The sequence below is a fragment of the Gastrolobium bilobum genome, unplaced genomic scaffold (genome assembly GCF_033153095.1).
Source record: "Gastrolobium bilobum isolate Gb01-03AN ecotype WA unplaced genomic scaffold, APGP_CSIRO_Gbil_v1 utg20278, whole genome shotgun sequence".
Lineage (NCBI taxonomy): Eukaryota > Viridiplantae > Streptophyta > Magnoliopsida > Fabales > Fabaceae > Gastrolobium > Gastrolobium bilobum.
The window spans coordinates 6,136-26,732 of NW_026899747.1; the positions used below are offsets into that span (position 1 = coordinate 6,136).

At 33.6% G+C, this 20,597-nt stretch overlaps 2 protein-coding genes across 3 annotated transcripts; one reads left to right on the forward strand and one right to left on the reverse strand.

Annotated features, from left to right (window-relative positions):
• The first annotated feature begins 4,263 nt into the window (after positions 1-4,263).
• LOC133293201 (auxin transporter-like protein 2) lies at positions 4,264-12,494 on the forward strand. Its single transcript, XM_061491737.1, has 9 exons — positions 4,264-4,434; positions 4,779-4,964; positions 6,679-6,791; positions 7,075-7,258; positions 7,594-7,691; positions 8,461-8,668; positions 10,818-11,075; positions 11,586-11,816; positions 12,483-12,494. The coding sequence occupies exons 1-9, from the start codon at positions 4,264-4,266 to the stop codon at positions 12,492-12,494; spliced, it is 1,461 nt and encodes a 486-aa protein (XP_061347721.1).
• On the reverse strand, positions 12,413-19,628 carry LOC133293208 (T-complex protein 1 subunit beta). Of its 2 annotated transcripts, none has more exons than XM_061491745.1 (12): positions 19,554-19,628; positions 18,522-18,550; positions 18,374-18,430; positions 18,149-18,214; positions 17,947-18,058; positions 16,653-16,781; positions 15,860-15,931; positions 15,631-15,746; positions 15,064-15,140; positions 14,308-14,793; positions 13,401-13,716; positions 12,413-12,872 (listed from the first exon to the last, which is right to left on the reverse strand). In XM_061491745.1, exons 2-12 carry the CDS (start codon positions 18,525-18,527, stop codon positions 12,726-12,728), a joined length of 1,584 nt encoding a protein of 527 aa, XP_061347729.1. In that variant the 5' UTR covers positions 18,528-18,550; positions 19,554-19,628; the 3' UTR covers positions 12,413-12,725. The 2 variants fall into 2 exon arrangements, with proteins under 2 accessions (XP_061347729.1, XP_061347730.1); XM_061491746.1 differs by having other exon boundaries at positions 18,522-18,569; positions 19,554-19,592.
• Positions 19,629-20,597: the final 969 nt, after the last annotated feature.

Genomic DNA, 20,597 nt, shown 5'->3' on the forward strand with positions numbered 1-20,597 from the left:
AATATAAGAATTGATATCTTAAGGATAAGAACCGAAACTTAAATAAGTGAAAATATGTAGATCAAATATCAAAATAAAAATAAAAATATCAAGATAAAGATTCAAATTCGTAGAAATTATAGAGATTAAAAAAAATTGGAAACAGATAGATAAAAATCTTGTCTAAACTAATTTTCAATGTTATCCTTCTCTCACTTTTTTTTTTTTTTTGGTAAACCTCCTTCTCTCATAAATTTTAATCTTATTTAAACCTTAAATTTAAATAAGTAAATTGATAAGTAAAAACTATGGAGATTAATACCATAATGAATAAATATTGTAGGGATTAAAACCTAAATCATTAGAAAATGTAAGAATTGATGTCATAAGGGTTACATGAAATAGAAGGGAAAAAAATCAAAATCCAAATTGATAAAAAATTATAACGATCAAAATCTTGTTTAAACCTACTTTTAGATAAATCTCTCTTCCTCTTTTAATTTAGTTTCTTGATTTTTCTAAATCTTAAATTTTGTCCTTGTAATAACATCATTGCACGATCAAACGACAAAGATAAGAAGAAATTAAATTTGTACCCAACAGTCTTCATGAATAGGAAACAAGAACGAATTCATACATACATATACATATACATACATATATATATATGAGGTAGGATCCTTTGACACCGGTGTCAAATTTGAAGTTTGACACCTCATCTGAAAATCGTTAGATAAAAAAAGATCAATGGTGTCACATGCTTACAAATCAGAGTCGTTAATCTTTTTTGATCTAATGGCTTTCAGATAAGGTGTCAAACTTCAAATTTGACACCGGTGTCAAAGGATCCTACCTCTATATATATATATATATATAAATATATATATATAAAATAAAACACTAAGTTATATATATAGAAAGATCAAACGTGAAAATATGCATACCTAATTAGGCTATCTTTAGATTCGAAGGGAAATGTGTGAACTTAATATTAAGATCTTCCCCTCTATGAGTTATTATTCTTGGAAAAGTTTATATGAAAATAGACTAGAGAGAAAACATAACAAAACCTAATCAGAATGTATGTCCATTGTATTCACCCATCATGGAATCTTGACCTAACAAAACCCTAGTCAAGATGTATGTCTAGTGTGTCCACTAATCATGAAATTTAGTCTCACACTAATAACTACATAACCAGATTAATTTTGAAATACTAAATTATATTAATTAATAAAGCCACGTAAGAAAAATTTCTAACAAAACTATCAAACAAGTAATTGTAATTACACGAACTAAGTTGCAAAGAAGAAAAATAAGAATTAAAATATAAGTGAATGGAAACTTTAATTATTTTAGATGACGTAAAGAATCATTTTAACACAAAATTTTAAGCTTGTAAGGGATAAGTTTTCAATGATTTTATATTACATCTATCTAACACACCGCTTCACATACGAGTCATTGGGGCTTAAAGTGTCGGTTAACATCAAACTTGTGATCCTATGATCACCTCAGCTCTGATACCATGATAAGCTACAAATTCAACTCAATAGCTTAAACTTATAAGTAACAGGCTTCAATAATTCTATATTACATCTCTCTAACAAATGAAATGTAAGTGACTATCACATTAAGTAGCCTTTACTATCACATAATTGAACTTAGTAACAAAGTTACAACAAGGTTCTTACGTACCTCCACTAGAAAATTTTCAACAATGGACTTATCTCTTGTCTCCACTAGCAAATGTTCAACAATGGACTTATCTCTTATGTCCACTAGCAAATTTTTCCATTGAAAAAAAATCTGAGTTTTTACGGTTTAGGGAACAAGTAAAACGTATGGATTTGGATACTCAAAGATGGTCAATAATTTTAGGTAGAAAAATTTACGTTACACAAAAAAAAAATCGGTCAGTTTAAGTGCGTATTGCCCGTATGCTAAAGTGATTGCTTCTCTCAAATAACTGAGGCACATTGTGGCTGCATATTCTAGTTTACTATAAAGCGAGAAAAAAGTGGGAATACATGTAGTTTTTTTTTTTTTTTTTTGAAAATATTCCAATCGGTCTTGCTTCGCAACTAATCCGATTCGAAGCGGGTCCAGAATTAAGGCTTTAAACCCCTCCCAAAAGTGGTACTGGGGAGATTCGAACACATGCTCTCACCCCACCTACTTATTTCCCATGCGCCAACTGAGCTACCACCATTTGATAGAATACACGTAGTTTAAATACCCTTAAGTACCGATTTCTCCACTAGAGATTGGAGAATGGACCTTGACTCAGAAAATTTTATTTATGTGTGTATATTTAACCCGAATATTTAGTTTCGGGGCAGTGGCTCCGAAAAAATATTTTTAAACAAAGTTTTAAATGCATTAAAAAATAAAAAAATATAAACAAACAGAGATTTATATCTCTCATATTACATGAACCAAATTTTTTGTCATGTTAAGAAAAAAACAAGACCAATTCATTGAATATGTGTCATCTCACTTTCTTTAATAGTATATAACTTGTCTTTTTTTTAACATGACAAAAAATTTCGTTCATATAAAATGAAGGATATAATCCTCAAACAACAAAAGAAAAGAAAACTTTGACTTAACATAAAAAAATAATCATCATCTTAATGATATAAAACCACTAAAACATAAGCAGTAAATAAAATATGTTTCTTTCTTAGTACCTATGCTTGTATTTCTGGCAATGCAGCCACTAAAATTACTCCTTGAGTGACATTCTTAATTAATTAAAAAATATATCTCTTCTTTACTAAAAAAAATATATGACCAAATTTATGTGTGCATTTACGCACATTGACAACCAAATAGGTCCGTCTATGTTGTGCCTGAGGAGCAGAGTTTCTTCACTACAGATGAGGGATGGGAACTTGTGCGGTAGGAACACATAGTTTCTTTCTCTAGGTCGCATTTTACATGCTTAGATTTCCAAAAAGTCCGTATATTGTCCATCATTTTTAACGGTTTATATTTGAATAAAATTTAATCCAATAACTCAGTTGTCAATATAGATTGAGTGAAGAGAGAACCTGAGTTTGATTTCCACCAAATACATCGTTAGAGGCAATGAGCTTTAAATGTGATAAGTCCATACTTGTAATTAATCTCGTAGCCAACTCAAAAAGTTGAAACTTATGAAAATAGGGGGCGACTCACCTCAAAATTATAATTAGGGTCGGTATAAAAAAATTTAATCCAATAAAATGCTACTATATATGCTTTAATAAGCTCAACGAAAGGAGAATATTAAGAAGAACATGTAATGATGCATGTACCAATAAGATAAAAAATAAAATATTCAAAAAAATATTTAAATTTAAGTAGTAATAATCAAAGAAAATATAATATAACATGGACTGAGATTATTTGTAATATTTTTCAAAGACTCTTAGATATTCCGTTAAAAAAATAAATTTATTACTAAGAACATGACATTTAAAAAAACGAAAAGTCCATCGAAACTCAAATGAATGAAAAGTAATAAAATAAAAATTAAATTGATGTATGATTTGTATTAAAATAAAGTGGAGGAAAACTTAGGGGTGTCAAAACGGATTGACACGACACGAATACATCAACACGAACACGACACGAATTTTTGTTCGTGTCAAAATCTTCAACACTGACACGACACGGATTTTTTGCTTGTTGACACGACACGACACGAATAACACGCAAAATAGGGGTCAAAACGGTAATTGACAACAAAATTTAAAAAAAATAGTTCAAAATTAAAAAATAAATAAAAAATAATACTAAAAAAATAAATAAAAAAAAATATGGGTCGACACGAACACGAATACCTCAACACGAACACAACACGAATTTTTTTACGGGTCAACCCGAACACAAATTTTTATGTCGTGTGGCGGGTCGACCCACGTGTCATAACCCATATTGACACCTTTCCGAAAACTAGGGGTTTATATATGGGAAAAAGTGTTTTGATATGCAATAAAAGATTAAATTATGTCATGTAATCTTAAAATGACTTGTTTCTCTCTTGATAATTTTATATAAGGCGTTTTGAAAATTTTGTTTCTCTTTTTTAACACGATTTTTAAAAAAATATTTTATACTTTTTTTTCCAACCCAAAAACGACTTTTTGTTTTTCTTTAAGGATTCTAGTACCCGTATTTGTTGTTTTTTTTTTTCTGATTCATTGTCCTATATATGTTTCAGAACTGAACCGAAAGAAGGTGAAGCAGAAAATTGTTTTTGAAGGTACACACTGCCTTTCCCGAATAAGGGAGATAATGTCCCCTCAGAAACAGGCAAAGGAAGCAATAGTCACAAACTTGGGTGGCACAGAGCATGAAGTTGGAAGGGAGGAAGAGGAGCAAGACCAGTCTATGTTTAGTGTCAAGAACATCCTCTGGCACGGTGGTTCTGTATGGGATGCATGGTTCACCTGTGCTTCAAATCAAGTAACATCACTAGTCTATACCCATTCCATTACCAAAACTTCATTACAAAAATGGGAAAAAGGTTTGTGCTTACATGTGTTCCTTTAACACAACGTGTTACCGGTACGATTTTGTTATAATATAAAATTTGCTTTTTTTCCTTTTCTTTAGTTACTTTAGGTGATGTGAAAAGAGAAAAAAAAGTAACTTTACATATTATAAAAATGTCGTACTCATAAGACATTGTATTAAACACTAAAAGGATATAAGTACAGACACTTGGCCCTAAAAAAAACACTCTTTTTTTTTTCTTCTTCTCCATTTTAGCTCATAATATTAACCATCCAATTAATGGGATTTTTTAGGTAGCTCAAGTGCTGTTGACACTACCATATTCTTTTTCTCAACTGGGCATGCTATCAGGTATCATGCTTCAGGTGTTCTATGGGCTCATTGGAAGCTGGACTGCATATCTAATCAGTGTCCTTTACATCGAGTATCGCACTATAAAGGAAAAGGAAAATATCAGTTTCAAGAACCATGTCATTCAGGTAGGTTTCGTTCTGTGCCTTAACTGAATCAATTCTGCTACCACTACAGGTGTTCAATAATCTTATACACTTATATTTAAGGGGGCGTTTGGTACAGGAGAAATTTTTATTTGTCCGGGAATCTCAATTTTCAAAAATATGATTTTCACGTTCAGTTTACGATAATACCTGAAAATTTAAAATTTAGAAAAATTCAGTTTCCCGGGAATCCCTCAAATTCCCGCGTACCAAACGCCCCCTAAGGGTTTTATAAGAGTTATGTTCTAGGAAAGATGATTGTGTTATATTATAGAGATTTGTTTTGCATGTCGTAGTTTTTCTTTTTTCAAAACATGCGGGTCCCACAAAATATTGTGTGTGTAAGAAATTTTTTGTGGTCATGTTAAATGATAGATATAATCCCCTATATTTAAATACAAAGTGATGCCCTTTTATTCAAATTTAATGAGAAAAATTATTATGATTTTATTCTTCTAACTTTTGAGAATTTGATATGTAAATTTATTTTAAATTTTATGATCTTATTATTTTAAGATTTTTTAAAAATAATACTGTAATTAAGTAATACGTTTAAATTTTTGAGAAATTGTAGATTTTATATAATTTTTTATTAAAATGTATATTATTTATCAATGGCTAATATGAAATCAAAATCAATTATTAAATAACGTAGATATATAAGATTGTAATATAAACTATAAGTTGAAAGAACAAAGTTTTCAAATTTATATTATAGGTCTTGAACTATAGAAACTATTTGTTGGATACATTTTGCAAATAGCAAATAAGCATATTATGGGAGAGCGAAAGAAAAGAATTCAAAAGCGAATTTATGAAGAAAAAAAAGATACTTGGTGCTGTATGTGCTCAATATAAATGCATATGATTGTTAGTTGACTGTAAATGGGGATTGAGAATTAATTGTGTTAAGAGAACCAGGAAGGCAGGAAGGAATATAAATTAATATTAGGCACAAAATAAAGGAAGTGAGAAACTATATAATATTTTATAATTATATTAACTTTTTGCATATTTTTAATAGGAAATCAAATGAATAGGTAAAACTTAATCGGCATGTGAGAGGTGAATATATATTAAACACTTCTTTTTAAAATTGAGAAAACATGTAGGTATGTTTTTCCTTTTCTTAATTTTCAATTTTTTATATTTTTTATATCATTCATAAAGTTATGTAGCTTGTGAAATTTGCGTACCTTAAGTTCCTGATAAGTTATTATATTATTTATACGTAACGTAGGTAGATCTAAATATTTTTCCCTTAAATGAATTAACTACTTAAAATTTTAGGATCCACTAAGATAAATGAACTAACCACCCAAGATTTTACCCTTTACGGTATAGCCAACCCGGTCCACAACTGGTTTCTAGAACAGTTTCCAAACACAGAAATTGGCTCTGTTTGATTATTGTTTTTAAAAGTAATTTTTTAGTTTTTAGAATAAAAAAATTAAAAAACTCGTTTGGTAAGACCTGTTTTATAAAAAATATTTTGAAAATTATAACTATTTTTTTGCTTTTAGAATCAAATTTAGAGAATATATCTGAATTGTTTTTGTTTTTTATTTTAATTTTTAACTTTCAAAAAGAAAAAAAATATAAAAAATAATTGTTTCCATAACTATTTTACAAAACAGTTTTAAAAACAAAAATATCATAACACAATCAACCTAGCCCTACTAAATTGCACTTTCAGTGGTTCGAAGTTCTTGATGGGTTATTGGGTCTATATTGGAAAGCAATTGGGCTAGGCTTCAACTGTACTATGCTCCTCTTCACAGCTGTGATACAGCTTATAGCATGTGCAAGGTAATTCAAGATCTTCTCTTCATTTCTGCGGGTAATTTTGGATTAGTTTTTATTTTGTCATAATGATTATATACGGTGTAAGTTATATTTTTTAATTTTTATTGTTAATTTTCCTTGTATTTAACACTTTTACTTTTTTAATTATATAAGTCATTGAAAATAAATGGATCCATAACCAATAAGAAGTGTAAAATTTTATATTATTATAGAAATGTAAGAATAATCTGATTTTTTTTTTTTTTTTAATGATTACAACTTTTTATTGCCTTTTTGATGAGAACAGTAACATCTACTACATAAATGACAAATTGGACAAAAGGACTTGGACCTATATTTTTGGAGCTTGTTGTGCTACTACTGTGTTCATACCCTCCTTTCACAATTACCGTATCTGTTCGTTTTTGGGTCTTGGAATGACCACTTACACCGCATGGTACTTGACTATTGCATCCATTATTCATGGCCAGGTAAATCACCAATTTTACAGTAACAGTTTTAATTTTTTTCTTTTTTCCTTTTTTTTTTTTGAGTAAACTCAGGATATCTGCATCATTTCATAAAATGAGACTATTTTTATATGGTTTGGAGTATAATGATTTTCACTACTGTTCTCAAAGTACTTATCATAGAAATCGAACCCATAACTTTATCAGTTGAACCCCACACTTGAGCTACATTCCACTTACCAACTGAGCTACATCTTAGAGTTACAGTAACAGTTTTTTAAATCTTTAAAAGTTGAAATCAAATCTTTATTATGGGCTAACATGTTTGCAAAATAAAAAATAAAAAAATGTTGCAGGTGGAAAATGTGACACACTCGGGTCCAACAAAGCTAGTGCTATATTTCACTGGAGCCACTAACATTCTGTACACATTTGGTGGACATGCAGTCACTGTGTAGGTTTCCCATAGTATCGTTATGTATCCTTCCTCATTGCTTGTTTCAATTAGAGAGTTTTTATAAACTAGGTTCATACATACTATACTATGTAGATTAAATCAATTACCAACTATATATATATATATATATATATATATATATATATATATATATAATACTAAAAAGACAATTAAAAGTATTGATTATGGGCAAACTGTGTAAATAAGTGAATTAATTACGATTTAATTTATGAATGAATTAAGCTAGTATTTTAAAAGAAAAAGAATTACTCTCATAATAATAGAAAGTAAAACTTAGAAGTCTTACTTTGAAGTCAAAAGAACTCTCCCTATATATAAAGGTGTAGACAATTAAAAGTATTAATTATGGGCAAGTTGTCTAAATAAGTGAATTAATTAAGTATTAATTTATGAATGAATTACTATCGAAAATAAAATATCAAAGTTATAAATATTATTAAAACTAATAATAGGGATTAATTATTACAAGTGTTTTTGAGGGAGGGGCTAACTATTAATACTAATAATATATTATTACTATAAGAATATTATTTTATACATATAATAAAAAAAAATAGGAAGGAGCGACCTCTCATATACTCCCCCGGCAATATGTAATATGGAATGAAGGAAACAAAATTATATAACAATATTATGAATCAATTTACCAAAGATAACAATAATAATAATAATAATAATAATAATAATAATAATAATAATAATATGAATCATACATGAAAACAATGGTGACGTATATATGTTGCAGGGAGGTTATGCATGCAATGTGGAAGTCTAAGAAGTTCAAGTACATATATTTATTTGCAACTTTGTACGTTTTCACATTAACGATTCCTTCTGCTACTGCCGTTTACTGGGCTTTTGGTGATGAGCTGCTTAACCATTCCAATGCCTTCTCTCTCCTTCCCAGAAGTTGTTTCCGTGATGTTGCTGTAATCCTCATGCTCATCCACCAGGTAAGCTTTTTAGTGCACACAATTTTTTACTTTTTTATTTTTTTGGTATAAAAATTATAAAATAAAAAAAAAAAAAAAACTACTCCGACACATTGTCTTGCATAGTTTTCTTTTTAATACTTTTTATTAAAGAAAGATAAACTTACCATTTTTTCTCTATTTCCATTTTCAATAAATATAGTAGGAATAACATAGTTGTGAAATATATATAATAATGAAATAGAAAAAATGAAGCTAAAAAAGTGTAGTAGTATCCAACAATAATTAATTGATGTCAAGTCCTATTTGGAAAACATAATTTCGGGATCAAATGTCAATGAATGCACTTCATATATACTTTGATCTACCCCACCCGGCATAAGGTCCTTAAGGGTCATTTGGAACAAAATCTTATCATTGTAACGTCTGGCCGCTTCAGGAATTAATGATTATCCCCACATACTAACACTAGACTTTTTAGTCTGCTTTTTTCTCACTCACACACTTCCCGAAAAACTTTCTAGGAGGTCACTCATCTCAGAATTGCTCCAAGTCAAGCACGTTTAACTATAGAGTTCTTCTGTTCTGGGCTACCGAAAAGTAGATGCATCTTGTTAGTATATAGGTAGTACCAATTAATTCTTATAAGCTATCACAAACAGTCTCATACCTGCACAGTCTTTGGACTCCCTCTCTTTCGGGTGTCGGTTCGATTCATCCATTCATGTGAGCTCCCGCTGGAAGCCTGTCAGGAGCCACTCCTTGTCCATGCCCTTTCGCACCGGCGATCACTCCCAGCCCTCGTCAGCGCTCGGGATGTTACATGCCCACTAGCTTCCGTCTGGTTCGTCCTCGAACCACACCGTACTGGAAGAGAGGCCCTGCTCTGATACCACTTGTAAGGACTGGCCGCTTCATGAATCAATGACTATCCTCACATACTAACATGAGACTTTTCAGTGTGCTTTTTCCTCACTCGCACACTTTCCGAGAAAACTTCTCAGGAGGTCACCCATCCCAGAATTACTCCAAGTCATGCACGCTTAACTATGGAGTTCTTCTGTTCCGGGCTACCGAAAAGTATATGCATCTTGTTAGTATAGGTAATACCAATTAATTCTTATAAGCTATCCCAAACTGTGCAGTCTCATACCTGCACAGTCTTTGGAATCCCTCTCTTTCGGGTGTCGGTTCGATTCATCCATTCATGTAATCCCCCGCTGGAAACCTGTCAAGAGCCGTTCTTTATCCATGCCCTTTCGCACCGGCGATCACTCCCCGCCTTCGTCAGCGCTTGGGATGTTACATGCCCACCAGCTTCCGCCTGGTTCGTCCTCGAACCACACCGTACTGGAAGAGAGGCTTGCTCTGATACCACTTGTAATGCCTGGCTGCTTCAGGAATCAATGACTATCTCCATATACTAACACGAGACTTTTCAGTGTGTTTTTTCCTCACTCGCACACTTCCCAGGAAAACTTCCCAGGAGGTCACCTATCCCAGAATTACTCAAAGTAAAGCACGCTTAACTATGGCGTTCTTCTGTTTCGGGCTACCAAAAAGTAGATGCATCTTGTTAGTATAGGTAGTACCAATTAATTCTTATAAGCTATCCCAAACTGTGCAGTCTCATACCTGCACAGTATTTGGAATCCCTCTCTTTCGGGTGTCGGTTCGATTCATCCATTCATGTAACTCCCGCTGGAAGCCTGTTAGGAGCTGCTCCTTGTCCATGCCCTTTCGCATCGGCGATCACTTCCTATCCTCGTCAGCGCTTGAGATGTTACAATCATTGAGGGTTTTATTTTTATTTTTTATCCGGAGGAGGTATAATAAAAATAATCACAAGTCATAACATTAAATATTGATTGAAATCAACTATATTTTATATGGATTTAGTGTTTCTACGGTTACGTAACATAAAATTATTTTCTACAATTTTAAAACAATTCATTTTGTATTTTGGGAAAATAAATAATTTTTTTTAAGAAAATTCATATTGCAAGGGCGTTTTGAATTTGTGAAATATACTATTCATAGAAGTGGTAAACTTAAATGGGTGCATCCAAAGCACAGCAAATGTTTTGGTTGAAAAATATATTTTTGGGATGATAAAATAGAATATTCTTACTACCAATATTGAATTTTCCCCTCTAATAAATGGGTGCAGTTCACAACATTTGGGTTTGCATGTATTCCATTGTACTTTGTGTGGGAGAAGGTAATTGGGATGCATGACACAAGAAACATTTGTCTGAGGGCATTAGCAAGGGTGCCAGTGGTGATACCCATATGGTTCTTGGCTATAATCTTCCCCTTCTTTGGACCCATAAACTCTGCAGTTGGAGCTCTTCTGGTTAGCTTCACTGTCTACATCATTCCTACCTTAGCCCATATGCTCACTTACAGAAAAGCCTCTGCAAGACAGGTAAATGCTCTTAACTCCCAACTATCTCTTAAACACCCTCAATTATCATGTTATGCTGCAGTTATAAATAATCATCTAAAGTTTCAAGTTCTGAAATAGATGTAACCGAGAGTTACTTTAGCCATTTTCATTGGTTATATGAGCTGTTAAAGATTTATCAGTTGCTGATTTTTGAATAACAGTGGAAGTTGGAATAGGTTATATTTACAAAAAATTTGTTTACAAACTATACTAAGTACTACGGGTAGTATATGCTCAAGTAGGATCTACTACCCATAATATATAGTATAATTTGTAAACAAAAAGTTTGTAAATATAACTCTGCTTGAAGGAGTTTGGAACAAAATCTCAGATATGAACCAGGTGCCCTTGTTATTGACAATCTTGTGTAATCCCTATTGCTATATCCTATTTGGCATCATGCTGCTCCTGTCTTGGGAATTCTCTGAGTAATGCAATGCTAGTGTAGTAGGGGCCTCCTTAGTGATCTTAATTTGCTTCATTTTGCAGAATGCTGCAGAGAAGCTTCCTTTCTTCATACCAAGCTGGACTGCAGTGTATGTCCTCAATGCATTCGTTGTGGTATGGGTTTTGGTGGTTGGATTTGGGTTAGGAGGATATGCTAGCATAACCAACATCATGAAGCAAATTAACACATTTGGGCTGTTTGCAAAGTGCTACCAGTGCAAGCACCCAACACCACCACACGCAGCAGCAGCGCCCCCTCGCGCCCATTACTGCGTACAGCTAGCTAACTCACCACAACATAATAGAGTTCAGCTGAAACTACTCTTTCTCACATCATACACCCTTTCAATTGATACGTGCTGGCTGTGTTTTTACTGTTTTGAATAAGTAGAGCTACTTGTATGTGCAAGCTTGACAAATAGCTCCAATAATCTCCATGTTCATGAATAATACATCAATTTCACTCTACAATTGAACGTTTACCTTTCTCGGTGTACGAAATTTCGCCTCAGTAATCAATTATGTTATGCTAATGCATTATGGAGCCCACAACTCTAATTCTCGATAGATCCGATCATCATCTTTCTAAATAGAGAATTTCATGATTTTGTTTTGTAGAGTGATGGGTCTTTCAAGATCATGAGGTGTAAAATCAGAACAGCAGAATTTAAGTCCAATGTCATCAAACCGTGACCAAAGGAATATGGTTACGGTTCAATTTCACGCAGAAGTAGCAAAAAGAGATGGAGCAGTTTCAATTCTTAGTTAAATATTAGGTATTCACAGAATAAATAAATTGTTTTTACGTTTTGTAAAGAATGAATATATCTTTAGAGAAACAGGTTAAAAGAAAAAAAGAAAGAGATCTTTTTCGAATAATCAAGTAAAAGATAATATCCTCATAAATTTAAATTGAACAAATTTAACTACTGATTGCAGGGGCAGGAGTAAAAGGTTCTCAGTAGAATTTCTTTACCAACGCCATATAATAACCATCTCAACCCCTATCCCACTGCCACCCACCCCAATCCACCGGCGTGTGCCTGGGTTCCAAATAAAATCAAAATTTACCTAACATATTTTAAGCATTACAACCAGTTCTTCCAATCACACACACTCGATAGAATACACCAGAAATTGCAAGGCATCCCAAGCACATAAAGTTGGACGCTCACCAGACTTTTACATTCTGTCTTCTCTCCTCCTTGGAGCACAAGTAATGATTTCATCAACTCTAAGGATCATCTCAGCTGCCTCAGTTGAAGATAGCAATACAGCCTGCTTGACTTTGAATGCTTCACATATTCCCCGTTCAGCCATGTCTCCAACCTTCCAAAAATACAAAACAAGTCAAAGGTTAGCCGAAAAAATAAATAAGGAAGCAAGTCGAACTAGTAGCCTACAGGATACTTTTCTAAGACAACACAAACCATGGTAAAATCCATCCCTTCATACCTAAGCCATAAGCTCAAGTTAAAAAAAGGTATGTATCCTAACTCCAACAGCGTTAGGCACATGCCCCTGGATGGACATATCCACTAGGGAGTCAATCTTACTTAGAAATGACGTAAGATACGTACTCATATTGGAAATTTCAATGAGACATTTCATGTTATATGCCAAAAATCAATATATGACCAGTGAAAGGGGCAATCAGAAATAGATCTGCTTCCTATATAAAAAGTCCTCAGTAAAACATTATATAATCAGGTCAAATAACTTCGAAGATGCTCGTGCAAGTAGCAACCCCACCCAAGGGAAAAGGGAAACACTAGCATATTCATACATCAACATGAAGCATTTTTGAAATCGTGCTCACTCTAGTAAATCTACCAATTTCTCAGATTCAGTACTTACAGAACCAGAGATAACATCAATTCCAGCAGTACATCCCTCCTTCTGGTGCTCTGCACGGAGCTGAGAAATCAACTCAGCACTGTCCAAACCAGCATTATCAGCAATGATTGTTGGGATAGCCAAGAGTGCCCGGGAGAATGCCTCCATAGCAAGCGACTTCTTTCCAGGAGTTTTCCTAGCCAATTCATCCACTTCCTTTGCCATCACCATCTCAGGCCACCCACCTCCAAGCAGCACCCTGCTGTCATTGACTGTCTGAGATAGCACACACAAGGCATCATGCAATGACCTCTCAGCCTCATCAAGAACATGGTGGCTGCCACAATAGTAGATATGTCAAACTTAATGCGCACACAACAATAAATCATTCAAGTCTGGTAAAAAACAGATGTCTACTCATGCATAGAAAACACTCCTATACGTGTCACGCTCACAGTACACTGATTAAAACAATAAAAAATTGGATAGGACTACATAAAGTTATAAACTAACTTGGCATGAAGATACATGAACACATGCATAAAAGCAAGTACTATCCAAAATTCTAGCAGTCTATAGTTAAATCACTGAGCTCAATCAGCATCATTTTATCAAATATTCTGAAAGAAAAATAACAACACAAATTTTTAGATTCTAGATGTTAAATTTCAATAAATCAGCATGGCAACGTAACGGGTAGTGTAGTTAGTATTAAGCAATTCATATCAAGTACAATGATCCACCTAGAATGGATAGCGGCTATAGTTGACAGGAGCAAAAAATTCTAATCAAACCGTATTGCCAGAATATGAAAACCTCAGATGACTGAAAAATTATGATTTGAAGTAATATAGTATCAAGATTAAAATGCCTTAGTATGTAAAAGAACAACATTGAAGGAATTTTCAATATATTAGAATAAAAGTACCTAGCGCCTCTCAGTACTATTGTACATGCCTGCCCCATAGCAACACCAGAAAAATGAATCAGTTTATCCTCGCCAATCATAATCTCTTCAATAAGGTCGCAATGCCCAAGCTTAACAGACTCAGGATTGTCAAAGGTTGATGCAATATCACCACCAGTTACCAGAGCCAGACGCTCAATACCATCAAAATCAGCATGCTCAATAGCCAATATTCCAGCATCAGCAAAGAGCTCCTCTGGAAAATTGTAAATCAACTGTCTATTAACAAAACAATTGATACCATGGCCTATTATCTTCTGCACCTTTTCCCTCATTTTCTCCTTTTCAGCTCCTTCAATCTCAGCAACTCTAGACATGGAATCAACACGAACACGTGCACCATATATCTTCACCTTGTCTGTGTCCATGGCAGTGTTTGCCACCAGTATCTTTGCATTCTCTATGCGTTTGGGTTGTCCAATACCGATTTTCTTGTCAAGAATGAATCTGAATATAAATATGAATCCAATTCAGAAAGATTATCTTTTACCCAGAATAACGTGAGGATAAGCAATACTGAAAAAGAACAAAAGATTATTGATGCAAATGCTTCATTATTCAGGAGAGTGCAGAAGTTGATAATCATTTGAGTTTGTACAAATTCCTTGAATAATGCCAATGCAACTCAATACAAAAAGATACACCAGGATTCAAAAAAGGGTTGAAGCATTCCATACTTGCAAACTACAAATAGTCAAACTTTTTCAGAAATATTACCCTTCATCTAAAAAAGAGTCCTTCAGTGACCCTCCAGGTTTTTTTATAATCTGGATAGATTCTAAATTAGTGCTTCCCTGCAGTTTAAAACATTACCATTAAAAAGTAAGATACAAGGAAATGAAAACATGAAAAGAAATGTACTTAACTTTATAACAATATATCTCAATATGATACAGAATCCTTTTGAGTCATAATGGCTCCGTGCAAAGTTTACACAGAAGAAGAAAAAATTGAATAACTATATAATAAGTCAACTAAGAAAACTCCACACTCATGGACCATTTAGACAAAAGGAAAAAGCCACTGCTCCAAATGAAAAACTGCTATAACCCAACAAAACTATTACCAAGTTCAACTCATCATTTCACTGAAGGTCTTTATATACCATTCCAAACTCGCTGTGTATGCAGAAAAATATATAGATCAAAATTGAATTGAATGTGTCTCTAGACTGTATATCTTTGAAACAAGACCCAAAGGAGAAAACTAGGCCAACAGTACAGGCACTATCTGCTAAATCCACCTAAACTGAAAAATGTATTCAGTAGGGTAGTCGCAGTTCACCTTTAGTCTCATTACAGCATCAACAGCTAATTTTGCAAAATGCTCCTTGTCCTGGGAGAGAATCTTGGAGCTCAAAGTAGTCATTGCAATGTTCATCAAGTCTGACCTGAATTTCTCTGCAGATTCCAGTAAATTCATGTATAAGATATTAAGATGCAAGAATGCCTCCATACCTGGCCCTAGTAATAAAACACCAAAAACAATCCTATCCAAAAGGGAAAACAAATACCAGCATCTGCTTTGTTGTCCACGACCTTCTGTAACAACGCATCACGAGCACACTCAGCTGCCATTCGGAAACCTAAAAAGCATAACCATTAATATCAAGCACGCACATGTTAATCACAAAGGCATCTTTGGTAACAAAATCATTTCAAAACACATGGAAGACAGAAAACCGCAGCCCCCAAGGGCAGGGCGGGGGGGGGGGGGGGGGGAAGATATTCATGTAAAACCCATCAGAATTGTAAATTGTTTTTTAAGCACCACCATCTAACATTTATGCTTTATGTTTCTGATGCTTCCCACAATTTCCCCTCCTTATTACTCATCTTTCTGGAAGAAGGAAGAGTCCACTAACAGCAAAACCATACTAAAGGAAGTATAAACGAGGCAGCCTTGGAAAGAAAACAAAACATTGAGTATAAAAAATTTCATTGAGTGCTTCTATCACAACCACTTCCATCACAACCATCAATAAATTGATGTTTAATTTAATTTGAAAGCTGGAATGAATAAATTTTTAAGACAAGTAGGTTTTACCATTTTACATTTATTTGCTTAATAAAAATTTAAATATGTTAGACATCAAAAAAGGATCTACTATACGAAATACAAATTAATAATGGATAGATAATAAGGAAGATGTTCTTTCTTTACCAATGTAATTACTTTTGAGATAAACTGCCTAATACTCAAATGTAAACAGTAAAGTTGTCATTCAAAAGTTTGTCAACGTGAAAAGACAACAAAATTTGCATCATAGAGCAGTTGGACCACTGTTGAAAAGCAACGAAATGAACCTGATATTATCGTCATCGGATGAATCTTAGCAGCAACCAGCTTTTCTGCCTCCCTTAAAAGTTCTCCAGCCAATACAACAACAGAGGTTGTTCCATCCCCAACTTCATCATCTTGAACTTTAGATATATCTAACTTTCATTAAGGATGGTTGTTTTAGGATTTGAAACTTAGATAGTTACATTGCAAAGAAAAATCCACATAAAACCCTCATCAGGAGCCGGGTAGGTATTATGTTGAGCACAAAAATGCTTGCCATCTAAACGATAAACATGTACCACATGACATATACCCATTGGTTAAAATTATTGAAAATTCTGCCTAATACAAGATTAATGATATTCAACATATTCTCTAAAGATGCTGAAGCATTTGAAGACAAATTCAAGACCAATGTAATGAGTTAGCACAAATTCATCACCCGTCCATTTATTGTCAGAATTCAGGAAGTCAGACTAAGGCCTGTTTTCATTTTGAATTTGAATGTTACCTTTTAAGACCAGCCTAAGCCCAGATATGGAAACCTCTGGATGTCTACTTTTTAGATTAATAAACCTTGTACTTTCGTAATGCACTGTCAGCAGAGTGTCTAGTAAAATCAGAATTCCAAATTTAGCAAAATGACGTTGAAACTTTTATCTTCTTGCTTCTCGCCGAACACAATTTATTTTTAATTATCTATTTCGCCATGATTGGAGGAATGATCCAAAGCTATTTTGTTTTACTTGTCCACTTTTCTATACCCAAAAGGATGTTTCAAGGCTGTCGACTCATATGTTTCTCATGCAACAAGACTTCTAGGGTGATCATTGAGAAATCTGGAGCGCTTTTTTTGCTTTCCTCGCTAGTTCTGCATGAATTTGATGAGTTACATTCAGTGATTAACTGTATCTTAGCATTTTTGCATCTTTTTGAGGGATTCAAAAAGGAGGTGAGTGCATCTTGGTCTGTATCTCTAAGGTTGTAGGTTCCTTAGGCTGGTTGTGGCCTTTAATCTATCATAAATCCTGACCTATATTTCAGTTTTGTTCTAGAAAGACATTTGCTTTAGGTTGGTTCAATGTGTTCCCTTGGGACTAGGAGCTTCTCATGTGCTTCTAAAATTTCAAAACCTTGACTTACTTCTCACTTTGGAATCATTGTGTTATGAATTTTCTACAGTTAAATATTATTGATTTTAGTTTCATGCCCTTCAATAACATGTACAGGCATTTCATATCAGCTCTCTCCAAAATCCTGTATCATCCAACAATTTCTAAGCTGATTTCAACACAACATAAAAAATGATAAGGATACCAACAAGGACTTTAGCAGCTGGATTGTCAATATGGAGGGACTTCAAGATTGTAGCACCATCATTAGTTACGGTAACTTCACGTCCTCTACCTGTTGACTGCAAAATTTTATCCTGCAGTTATCACATCCAAGATATATGATTTAGTTAGGCGTAGAAAATAAAATCATTTACCAGCACATTTAATGAGTGAAGAGATTTTACCATTCCTTTTGGCCCTAAGGTAGTCTTCACCAAGTCAGCAATAGCCATGGCTCCAACAAAAGATGCCTGCACAAGACCAAAATATACAACACATGTAATTAGAGTTAAGCAACTTTCCCCAGACTCATAAAAAAGTATAATGCATGGAAATATTTGCTAATACAGATCAGAAGTGTGTATATTAATTTTAACAAGCGAAAAAACACAAAATCATAACAAGCTCACCATTCTGGCCCGCTCTCCTTTTTCTTCACTGGCTTCATCTTTAAAAATTCTATCAATCTATGGCATTCACCACGCAAGAAATTGTCAAAAGGGTAAAAAAAGAATAACAAAAGGGACAAAAAAGCAAAATTAGTAGCAAGTAACTTACCGCCATTATGGGAATCCAAATGTGGTCACCTGAATAGAAAAATATATCCTGTCACACAATGAATCATGAAAAAGGTATCTATATTCTACATAATAGAGGGAGGAGCTAAGCTAGTGCAGTAAGGGGACCAGGCCAAACTTGAAAGCGATAATAATAATAATAATAATTATTATTATTATTATAAAATTACATTGAAAATAAAAATAAAATATAAAGGTTTGGAGGCTAAGGCCACCTCAACCTAAGAGGCACTGCCCCCTATATATATTGGGCTTGATTACATTATACTTTTTGATACTATCATGGACTGCATTTACAACTGGAACCAATCAAATGACCAATTTGTGCTGTCTCGAGCAAGTGAGAGGAGTAGCTTATTAGTCATTAAATCTTACATGAATGGTCAAAATTAAAACATAAAATCATGTGACCTTTAAGTAACTTCTAAAGTTAACCAAGGTCGATATTTGCCCTTTTCACCTCATAATAAACCACTCCACTCACAATATATATCAGTCAGTTTATAGTTATAACTAAGCAGACTATAAACTGAGAGATTTTTCCTGCACCACAATCTATCATCAAGCTACTAGAATACAAATTTTTTTTTTAAAAAAAAAAAAACTAAGTGTAACACTAAGACAATGAATAAATAAATAAATAACCCACTACACCTAAAGGCCATTGAAGAAAACCTTAATCAGTTGCAGCTGATCCTAGGTTAAGCACTGCAAAAGCAATTCTTAGTTCTATCGACTAAAGCATTCTTAACTCTAAATAAAAAAAACCATATCGTCCTATCAAAAGAAGAAAAGAAACCATCAGATTTTGGGTCAAAGATCCTGCAACAGAAAAACATTGAAGCAACAGAAATAGCATGGAATTTTTACAAACTTGAGAAATGGAATTAGGTACGGAGCAACTGAGAAGTGAAGAAGAAGTTTTGATGCAATGCAGAGTTCGCGAACGAAGAGAAAATGAAGATTTGAAATGCATAAAATGCTTAAATTAAACAGAGAGAGAAGCACTAACCGAGAAAGAGGGTAGGGTTCGCGAGAGAGTGGAACTGGAAATGCTATGTGAGAGAGAGAGAGAGAGAGAGGGTTTGGGCCGTTTGGGGTTAAGAGTATGATGGGTTTATAAAGACACTTAAACGACATCGTTTCTAATTTCCATCCATCCGCTCTTTTTTCCTGTGCTTTGCGCTTATTATATGTATAATGCTCCGTTATACAGGGATTCCTATTTGGTTAAGATTAAAGTTGTGTTTCTTTTCTAATTAAAAATAAAATTGTATTAGTTAGTGAAACTGTAACTCTTTTAAGTTTATTCTTAATTTTTATTTAAGTCTATTGGTAAGTAGTTAAGTACTAAGTATCATGATTTAATTGGGCCTGCTCAAAGTTAAGATCTTGGCCCATTACAAATAGTTTTCTTTGCAGGACATGCCTTAACAATTCGGGGGGATCAAATCTCTTGTATGACATGCCTCTGACACATACCTTTAGTATCTACTGGTATCACGTCCTCTCTTTAAGAATTAAACTCATGACTTTGACTCTTATGGGACGTTTGGTACAGGAGAAATTTTTATTTGTCCGGGAATCTCAATTTTCAAAAATATGATTTTTACATTCAGTTTACGATAATATTCGAAAATTTAAAATTTAGAAAAATTCAGTTTCCCGGGAATCCAGCCAAATGCCGCGTACCAAACGCCCCCTAGCGTTTGTTGGATAGAGTACTTTTTTTTATACATTGAGAAATTAAACATAAAACTTATTATATAATTATTCACACCTCTCGTCACTAAATTAATCTTGTTGAGAAATATAGTCCTACATTGAGTGTATCGGCAACTAATGTGAAGTTTATAAGGACTTGGGCACTCTTACCCTCTGAGCTAGCTTTTGAGATGGTGACCTCAAGGTTCTTAACATGGTATCAGAGCGTTCGAAATCTCACCGCCTCCCACTTTCTTTGTAGTGGAATTTCCACATGTAGGTGAGCTTGTAACTTTCTTTGTAGTGGAATTTCCACATGTAGGTGAGATTGTATGTTGTCCACCCTTCAAGC